Source organism: Lepisosteus oculatus, chromosome 7 (genome assembly GCF_040954835.1).
Source record: "Lepisosteus oculatus isolate fLepOcu1 chromosome 7, fLepOcu1.hap2, whole genome shotgun sequence".
NCBI classification, from domain to species: domain Eukaryota; kingdom Metazoa; phylum Chordata; class Actinopteri; order Semionotiformes; family Lepisosteidae; genus Lepisosteus; species Lepisosteus oculatus.
The window spans coordinates 5,714,724-5,725,724 of NC_090702.1; the positions used below are offsets into that span (position 1 = coordinate 5,714,724).

Genomic DNA, 11,001 nt, shown 5'->3' on the forward strand with positions numbered 1-11,001 from the left:
TTCCAGGGTTTTAAGGAATTGTCCTACACTGACAGGATGAAGAAACACCACTTAAATCTGGAACAGACTAGACTGCAAAGGGGTGCAGATTAAAGTATTCAGAATCCCCAAAGGCACTGACAAGGTCAACACTGAAACGCAAATCAGAGGACATAAGCAGAAAGTACGTGGAAGTGCTCTCTCTAACACCGAGAGCAGGAGACACATCTTTACACATAGAGTTGTGGGGGGACAAGCTACCAAACCTGTAGCTTATATATACTGTATATATTATATATATTCTTTCCAGAAACAGCTGGAAGCAATCTATGGATCAGTGATCTTCAAGCAGGCTTGATAGTCCAAATGGCCACAGCTTATATGTAATCTTTCTTATGTTCTTATGTCTGGTTTAATACTACAAAAAGAGCTCCTGCAATTGAACTAGTAGGCGTGTGAAGGACTTAACCAAACACCTTCATTATAGTTACACTTCCTCTCCAGTTCTTCAGCAGCTCCTACAGGAGGGAGAAAACCATACAGATAAGTGCGTTGATTAAAGGGGACATCAGTTCCGGTTCAGTTTATTTGTCATACGCACAGCTGCAGTGGAATGCTTATTTGCAGGTATGGTCCAATACAGAGACATTGAGGCAACACCAAACTTAAACACAGCAGCAACAAAGTTAGATAACATCCACCCAACATTGTAACAGGACCGTCTTATAGTTCTGTTGGCAAACTAACACGATTTAAAAACCGTTTTGATATTGTTTATGAAAACGGGAGTAAAATAGCATTCCCTGTGCGTATTTTGTTTTTCTTAAGAGTGGTGAAATGTGGCATCCTCATGAGGTGCAGTCCCCGAAATGGGAAATGAAAGCCAAAAAAAACACAGCTAGGGGTTCAAATTGCCCTCAGGGCGTACAGAAATAAGGCCAGCCGTGGTATAGCCGCTGTGGGTCCCTCATGTCTGTGCCCTGGTCTCTGACTGCCCTCTCCTGTGCCCGTCAGGACATCGAGGAGACGATGAACACGGCCCTGAACGAGCTCCGCGAGCTGGAGCGCCAGAGCTCGGCCCAGCACGCCCCGGACGTCGTCCTGGACACGCTGGAGCAGATGAAGAACGCCCCGGCGCCGGCCGGCGGCTGTGGCGAGGGTCTGGGCCCGCTCCACGGCGGGGTCCCGCTGAGGGCCGGCGGGGAGCCGCCCATGCGGCGCAGCACCAGCTCCTCCAGCGACACCGTGAGCACCTTCAAACCGGCGGTGGCGCCCCGCATGGGGGTGCAGCTCAAGCCCCCCGCCCTGCGCCCCAAACCCAGCGTCCTGCCCAAAACCAGCCCTGGCCAGGCCCCCCCTCCGCCAGCCCAGGGCTCCGTGGACAAGTCCTGCACGATGTGAACTGGATTGCTACCTCCAACACGCGAGGCCCAGAGGAGATATACTTAACATACAGTAGAACATGAATAGGTAAACAAGAAAGCTTCAGAGTCCATAGCTTGGTCAAATTTAAAGGGACATTTAAATAATGATAGTTTTGTGTTTGTAAAATGGGTGTGTGCTCTTTCAGTGTTTAGGAAGTTAACGTCTCCTGTTATAGTTGCATTTATTAACAAAAAAAAGGGCATTTCTACATTTCTTGGTAAAAACTGGACTACCGTGCATTCAATGTTTGTTTTGAGGTGAAACAAAGAAGCATTTAGCGTTACTTGAAACAAAACTAAGTCAGTGTATGCTGCACCACTAGATTGTAAAGGAAACTTATTTCGAAAAAGCAACACAAATCACAAAGGCTTCCTGTGTGGTAATAATTATTTCAGATCTTTAGTTTATATAAATGGTTGACTGTGTAAATGTAACAAAAAAAACAACAGATGAATAAGAACAGTTTTGTAGAGTTAGTTTCTAATATAGCCAGAGATCTCTGGAAAGCAAAGTCTTGTCAGTATTTGAGCAAGGCTAGAATCCACTCAGTTCATTAAGCATATTTTTATGTAACAGGTTCTTGGCCTTACTGCCACATAGTGATACGGGCTCTGCCTTTGCTGAGTGAATCTTGATAACCACTCCTTTAAGCTGCTGCTGTATTCCCAAAGGATGTTTACAAAGGCCAAGAAACAGAAGGTGCACCTGTCAGGTACAGTAGTTCACATGTAAGGGGAATTTCACACCAGAAGCATTACCTTAAACTGAGAAGTTTAAAAAATGGACGCTTTTGATTCTAGTACAGCTGATTGTAAATAAAACACTGGGTTGTCAACATTCCATGAAGGCACTTTAAAGTTATCTTACACCTGATCAATCCAGGTTTAAACAGGCTCTACTCGGGAAAACCTGAAACCACAAATAACAACAGCTGCAGAAGATCATACATTATTTATCTAATACCTTCCAAGGGGTGTGTATCCTACAGAAAGGCAGCAATGCTATTACAAAGCATATCTTACTACAAATGTAAATATTTTCTGTTCTGAATCCGGGGCTTTAAAGTATACACATCACAAAGTTATAAAATTTCACTAAGGATTTGTTTGCGAAAAGTAAAAGTATTGTTCTGACTCTTGTTATCAGGATAGATATATCTACAGTAAGTGGCCTTTTGATTTACAGTAAGACCTGCCATTTGAGGTTCACAATAGCTCCTAGAAGGATTTGATGTGGTGAATGTTTAGTGCTGTCTCATTATACAGTACATATTGATATAGAAGCAGCCAGGACAGAGAGTGTAGAATTTGAATACTGTCTCTTGTGGCTCCTGGTGTGAATTCCTGCCTGGCCTCACATCATTCCAACACTGGGCTACACACTAAGACACACTTGTCTGGGTTTCCACTGCCAGGTTTACCTTTTGAGGTCAACAGCACTTCCAAATGATAGAAGGGTGTTTCAACTGGGACCTGGCCTGACATGTTCAGGTAAAAAAAAGAGAGCCTTTCCAGGGTTCATTTGAAACACCACAAAGTGTTTCTCCCCCTTGTTTGGGGCAGGATACACAGAAAAGGCCTGTCAGGGCCTGATGATACACAAAGAAGGATGCCTTTCAAAGTTACGTTCACGTGAAGCAACGGAAAAAAAACAAACTCTTTTCACCCAAAGATACACCCCACCCTCCCAGCCGAGTTTTACAATCCATTTGTTTTCATTTGCACCTACCTACCTGTAGTTCTGTGGTTTTACAAGACTTGTTCAGAGCCGTCTCCCTATTAGTTCTAACAGTGTTATAGTGTTCACTGAAATAAAGTAATAAATCTAGTAGCCAATGGCTTTTTGACTGTTACTGGTGATTTATCTTTACTCCACCATCACATAAAAGGCCACAGCTGACAGTGGCTGCTTTTGAAGGGTTCTTATTTTAATTGTTTAATCCCTGCTTTAGTTTCTCTTGGATGTGTTTTGTACTCGTAGCAGCAGTGAGACAGGTTAACTGCTGCCCAAGCCATTTCACATTTTACAACCGACACGCTCTCGTGCAGTAACTGGTCTTGGTTTTTCACATTGCTGGAGTGGAACTTGATTTTGAGTAGATTCACACAGTAGTAAGTGGACAGTTCATTTTCTAAGCAAATGTTTGAGCTTTTTGTTTGTTTTTGCTTCATCGGGGGAATGCAGACTGTAAAACCTCAAGTGTAAATCGGCAAAGACAGTAAACCAACAGGAATCAAATTTGTTCAACTGGTTTATGGTAACCTAACACTATGCTTTATTTACCATTTATGCTAAAATTATTAAAGCAGCTGTCTCTGACCATAATCTCAGAGAGCTCCAGTCCAGCTGGTTTTATGTGTAACCTCTAAATCATTGATTTCTAAAGATCTTTAAACAGTTTTACTGTGATATATTAAACGGGTGATTTATTAAATGAAGTAATTTAGAGATCATCTGGAACAAATGTCTGACAGCCTACAACCCTTAAGAACGAAACTTCCTTTAACTGAACAAATTACATGCTTGATTGACCAGCATCTCAAAGCATTCCTGATCTTTACTGGTGAACAACTGGTGATTTGTAAGGCTGACTGGATTGGGACTCTGCAGGAACAGGTTTGGAGACCCCTGCTCTAAAGAGTTCAGCCAACTGACCTTGTTTGTAGTGACCGCGGTCTCTGAAGTTTAACAGAAAGGATGACAAAAGTTATGTTGTACCTAATTGCCCATAAATGTAAATATATCTGAATTTTTTTAGGTTAACTGGCGTTTTCAAATAACTACTGTGAACACAGGGCGCAGTTCAGTATTGGACATTTGGTGCACCTACATATGGGACTGTGTCCTTGCATACAATGATCATGGACTTGGACAGATTGATGCAGCTGTGTACCATGACTTTTTCCATACATGCAAGCCATCATGGGTACAAACAGTTGTCAATTTTGCTCTGCCATGCATAACAGATTTTACGACAGTTATCTGCACAGAGCCGCTGACTTGAAGCATCCTGTGTGAACATGGTTTTAATGTAAATTGATAAAAACCCCTCTTAAATAATTTACATGATCTGTTTTCCAAACAAGACTGAAGCAAAGCAACTGGAGCACATGCATGAGAAACTAGGCTCAAATTGTCTATAAGGAGGGTTTAATAGGTTTGTGTGATCTTGTGTGAGCGGGTCCCACCTCTTTAAAGTTAAAAGTCTGTGGTTTTCTTTTTAAATGCCAGATGTGACTTCACAAAGAGAGAGGTTTCTAATTATAATGAATTCTTCAATTCTTTATAATGAATGACCATGAGGTGCATTCCTGTAATTATACTATATAATAGTGTGATGGTTTTGTGTACAGTATGTTTAAAATTAACATTAGTTAATTAAATGGTGAGCCTTTAAAGACAAGTAATACTATTAAGGATATTTGTAAAAGAATCATCCTCCTGTTTGCAATAAGCTGTTTTTTCTTCTCTTCAGTGAACAGCGTCTACAAAAAAAAAAGTTAAATTCAAACTTTTTTTTTCTAAAAAAGGGGGAAAAAACAGTTGATTGCAAATAGAAGCAAAATATGTTTTCGACAGAGCCCAGTCTATAGTGTCTCCTACACAAACCTCATAAAATCAGTGTTGCTCTTCGGCTATCCGTGCTAGGTTTCCTGCTTGTTGACTGTTAATTTATTGTGTCAATGTACATCTGTAGTATGTACATGTGAAAGTGCCTTTAAAAGTTTTAGAGGAACTTCAAACTTGTTCTGTACTGTTGGATTTTCATTTCAACCCCTACACAGATGAGCAAGTACAGTAGGAAAAAAATACAGTTCTGGAAAAATACAGCTAATCCATTGTGACATTGCACTTCTATGGTAGAGGACTGTAGAGTTCGGCATGTAGCATTAAAACGTTTCAGTACACTTTCAGGGTTGTTCCTCTTAGTGGATCTTTCTAATAAAGAAAATAGTTCTGTCAGCATGAGTTGAGTTTTCTTTTTTAACTCTTATCAACTGTAGGAGCCTAATACTAGAAGACAAATGCACTGCTCGGGAACTGGTAAGACACACTTGTAGATGGATTAGTAACATTAGTATGCATAGATGCAGCCAAAAGTCTGAAAGCAGCAATCCGGGTTATGAATTTGAGTAAAAATACACGGAGAGTATGGGTTTTAATATGACTAAACAAAAGAAAACTATTAAGGGCCATAATATTTCCCCAATTTGGTACAGCTGTTTTGTTGCAAAAATTATTTTAATCTTTTTTACATTGTAGGCTTGGAATGTGTCATTACACTCCTCAAAAGTCAGGTTAGTCAGGCAGTTGGTTTAATTTCTGATTTAAATGATGTGCTCAATTAAGTAATTAAGGCCTAAGATGTTAATCAGAGAAAATCACATAACCCTCAGGCACTGTTTTCAGCACTCCAATCCAGAGGAAATGGTTTTCAGGGTCCACTGCATTCACTTCATGTCCAAGCATTGTTGAACAACCGATTTGAAGACTGAGATGGGTAGAAATCATGTTTACCTCACAAGGGTCCAATACGTGTTTACTGAGATGATCAGAGTATGTCGTCTAGGAGGATTCTGTTTCATCCCCGTATAGTGCCAGCACTAGTTTGTTGTGGGTTCTGGTCCTGTTCCAATTGTCAAGTTCTGTTACAGATAACAAGAGAAACCAAGGGTAAGTATTTTTGAAAATTCTTCATTACAAGATTACACAAAATACGTCATGAACAGCTGTATTTCTGTTGTGCAAAAAAACCCACAAAGAAACTGAATGAGCCATCCATCTATTTTCTGACCACTTAATGTAATTCAGGGTTGTGAGGGAGATAAAGATTATCCTGGTGTCTATCACAGGGCAGACAAACAACCCAGACACACACACACACACCTAACACCAGAGCACGTTTTCCCATTAGCCAATTGACCTATCAGTATGTTTTTGGACCATGAAAGGAAACTGGAGCACCCAGTGGAAATCCACACAAACCTGGGGTGAACATGCAAACTCCACACAGACAGCACCACAGTCAATCATTAAACCCAGGTCCCCCAACACTGCAAGGCAGCAATGCTTACCATTGCACCACTGAATGATTCTTGAAAAGTAAAAAATCTTCAAATACAGTCCAGAAAAGGACGAGATAAGTAATGGCTTTTCATTTTTAAGCCATAATCACCTCTCTCAGATTATTACCACGTTTATTATTGACACAGAATCACCTTACTAACTGTAGAACCCCTAATTAGGCATTGTATTTACATTTTTTAAAGGAATATGAAAACTAGTGACAAGTACCGTAAACCAGTTGCAAATGTGAACATTTTTTATACTATTTGTATTTAATGGACTTTAGCACCTTTAATTTTTGTCCAGCATTTTGCATTATTAATTGAATGAAGACACTGTCAAAACAGGAGCTAACTGGTGCCAGAATGGCTTTGCTATGATCTTCTGTGTTGCCAGGAACACAAAAAAAATGCTTATGAAGCAACTGTTTGTACAATTTGTTGTACAACATCCAATTTGGTTTACATTACGTATTATTCAGACTGAAGCAGTAGTCAGAGCCAGTTTAATGTCATTGAGCAATGACACCTCTCAAAACTATTTTTTACATCATTGAAAATAGTGTTCTACAACATGAAATGTTGCAAGTTTTTGGAATGGGATTAGCAAATAAATGAACAGAATGGTGTCATGTAATTTTTTGATAGCAAAGGAATGTGGGATCTGCAAACCGTTTTCTAATGATGTGGAAGATAGAAGTACTGGTACACTTATTGATTAAAAACTTTTTTAAATTGTGGGTCCAAGTTCCCGTTTAAAACCTGCAATAATATGCATGATGCCTACAGTAAAGTTGTGCTCTTGTTGAAATACAAAGTAATTCACAGTTTTACGGCACACCATGTGATGTATTATCTGATTATATTGGCCAACTGAAACTGCCTTTAATCACATATAATATGCTATGGCTATGTCATTTAAAATAGTACAACTGCACAAATTATGTGATAAATCTGGTAACCACCATCCAAAACAGAGTTGAGGGGGAACAAGAGCCTATCATGGCAATAGGCACAAGGCAGAATTCACCCTGTATTGGATGCCAGTCTATCACAGGGAAGACAGCTACTCTTATCAGAGCCAGTTCTCCCAGAAGCCAATTAACCTACCAGTACAGTATGTTTTCTGGACTGGGAGAGGAAATTACAAAGTCCATGAAGATAACTTTCCAGGAACTGAAATCGTGGACCCCAAGCACTGTGACACCTTACCACCCAGGTATGATATATTGAAAATCATAAGGTATGTTTTAACATCTTCAAGCTCTTGCTAAGCTAGACGAAACAGGTGCTTGCAGCCTTTCATCCACTCAGCAAGTTGTACATAATCAAAATAAGCAGTCACAAGACATATATTTATAATCTTACTATTAATAATGAGGAAATTGTGTTAGACGGACAGTAGGTTTTGCTTTGATGCTCCAGAAGTGTCAGATTTAAATTCTTGTGCAAGAAAGAGACAGGCCAGATCAGGTGCTTCCAACTTCAAAATACAGTACTTATAAATACTGTAACAACTCACACTCGGAGTGAGTGAAATGAAATAAAAAAGAAACCAGAATTTTGCAGGAACTGAATTTGATTTCATCTAGAATTTTCAAACACATAAGGCATGTGGTGCCAGAGTCCTATATTTTTCCTAATAAAAAATGTTACATTATCATTACTACAAAACTCTAGTAGTAATTTATACAAATTCTAACAGATTTATACAAATGTTTTAATCTCGCTGGTGTATGAAGAAGGTTTAGCTATCCAACAGAGATATAAAATGCAGGCAACGTGATCCGGACTTTTGTCTGACAGCTTAAACACATGACTGTTCCTTATTAAAACATTGCCTTGAAATATATCCCCACAATCTGATCTCATTTTAATGCAGGCATCAGATCTGTTATCTGAGGATATGAACTGATGAATCGTTGCCTGGCAATAAGCACTGAGATGTACATGACTTCCCTTGCCCTTATCTTTCTCATTTGATATTTTTAGACACTTTTAAGTCTCTTGGTTGCTCTACGTTAATTGTAAGCTTCAACATTTCAGGAGGCGTCTAGTTTACACAAATAGATTGTATTTCTGCTTACACAACAGAAATGGTGTGTACAGACTATATGGATAGCATTCCAGTAAAAATGATGTTCCATTTATCCTGACCTTATTTTGTACTACCCTTGATTTAAATCTAAGATACTGCTTTATGAGTATAAAGATCTGGCCTGAATCTTCCTTCTTAGAAAAAAAAACTGCTAAATAAATGACAGGCTGATGCTACATTGAAAAATGTGACTGCAATTCCATATTTCTTTAAAGATATTACGCAGAGCTACAAACCAAACATACTGTATCACTTATACTTACTATATATTATCAGATTCACAAAGCTTTTAGGGAAATTACTGTCTATGCAATAACTTTTTATTGAATGTCACCTGTAAATTCATCTATGCTGGTTAACATTTGACATTAAATCAGCTTCATGAACAGGGTTTACCGTGAAAGTTACAGGCTAGAAGCCTGTTTGGCCACTGTTAGAAGTCATACAAAACTGTACATCTGCTGCACATGCTTTGTAACATGTTACAGATGCTGTCTTATGGGTGTCTGTCTCTGATCCAGCTCATCTCATAAATACTCAAGGTGACTCAGATCCAGAGAGTAAGACATTTATGTCATAACTGTATCATGTCTTCATCTCCAGAGAGAGAGAGAGAGCCATTGTTACACAAGTAGAATGAAAACATTTGTTCTTATGGAATGTTGTGAGGTCAGGGTGGGTAGTTAATGAAGTCCTAGAATTGATCACTGAAGAGTCATACGCCCAGGCTGCCATCAGTCCTGTAGGTCGGGTTCTGTAGAAACTAAACCTCTCCTTCAGGCTTGGAGATCACTGTCAGTATTCTGTTGACAGTCAAGGCTTTGCTACATTTGAAATTGTGACGTTGAGCCACAGTGTGCCGATTTAGTCCAGTTTTAAACATACCAGTGGCAATGTTCTTTAGGTAAGTGGGACAAATTGGTACCTCTGTGCCTTTTACTTCTTGATTTCCACCAGGCTTGATAGAAAACAGGTCAAATCACCTCATCACTTGTGGCCAATCAACTCTCACTAATGAGTTTATTTTTGCATTTATGCAAGTCGAAATCTCTGAAGCCATGGTCAGTCATGTATAATTGGTTAATCAAACTGACACTAAAACCATTCAATATCAGAAATGTATTTTTCTGTATCTTATCTTTTATTTCTCTAAAAATACCTAGCATAGTAATATATATTCTTACCTTTATTTAAAACGCTACACTAAAAACTACTTTTACTGTATATGGGGAAAAGTGCACAACAAACTCCAAAATTTACCACTTGGGAATTATGTAACTTTATATACTTCAATGTCAAAGTGGAGGTGTCTGAAGGGGCTGTTGACAATATTGCAAATGTAATATTAATTCAAAAGATGTGTAAGTACTGTACTTACTGCTGACCCTTGAGACATTTATTGTACAAAATGTACCAGCACTGCTCAGTACCCCTGGGGAAAGACTAAAAATAGGTGTCATTAAATAATGATTGGATCAAACCCATAAAAATGGCAAGCTTTATTTCTGTAGGCCAGACTACTGTATTTCAGCATGCAGTACCTTATGTAATTTTTTATATTGGTCATGAACTATTACTTTAGATTACACACACATATGTATAAACTACTTCTGGTTTCAGTATGCTGCAACATTAGCTTTATTACATTACTGGTAATTGTTTATACCTTAGCATTCAAATTGTGATTACAAGAAGTTGCCTGGGATACAAATGTCTACTAAATTAACGCTTGTTTAAATCAAAGATTTAAACAAAAGGTTCGTAGTGCTGACTTCAATTCCATTTTGGTGTATGTCTGTCTGCCCTGTGATGGACAGGCCAGCATGTACCCTGCCTTGTGCCCATGGCTTGCTGGGATAGGCTCTGGCTCCCCCACTACCCTGAATTGGAAGAAACAGTTAAAAAATGGATGAATGGAGAAGTCACTTTCTAAGACACAAGGACAAAAATACAAATAGGTAATGCTTGTAATCAAAGTAATGGTACCTTTGGGCACAAAGCCACGACCGGCCAACTCAGGAGACAGAAAAACACAAAGAATATGCTTTCGTCTAAAAGGAGCTCAATTAATGGAACTTGCTCTTGGCTGTTGTGATTACCAGTCTTTTCAGATGACAGACACAAAGAATGTGAAGACTGCTGCATTCAATGGCTGCTGTTTCCAGCTCTCTTTACCAGCATACTGTACATATCTTTTTAATATATTTATCCACGTGGTTTTGTTTGCTAGTGCATGCTAGCTGCTTTTCTTTACAGAACTGAAGATTTATCTGTGGGTTTTTTTTTCCCTTATCTTTATTTTGTCCAGTTATTGTCACTGTCAAGCTGTGGGAAGAACTAGTAGAGAATAGTTTACAAACACCTCAGGTTTGTGAACAGGATCACAAAAGATCAGCCAATTTAACAGCCTATTCAGATCATTCAGATAAGGCC

General features: G+C 39.0%; 1 protein-coding gene across 2 annotated transcripts in view; it reads left to right on the plus strand.

Annotated features, from left to right (window-relative positions):
- Positions 1-5,367, plus strand: part of srgap1a (SLIT-ROBO Rho GTPase activating protein 1a) — a 143,538-nt gene extending 138,171 nt beyond the window's left edge. For both annotated transcript variants that reach the window (XM_069192058.1, XM_069192060.1), the window contains exon 22: positions 994-5,367. In XM_069192058.1, the coding sequence (XP_069048159.1) occupies positions 994-1,380 (387 nt within the window). In that variant the 3' untranslated portion in view covers positions 1,381-5,367. The remainder of the gene's footprint in view (positions 1-993) is intronic.
- The last annotated feature ends 5,634 nt before the right edge of the window (positions 5,368-11,001 follow it).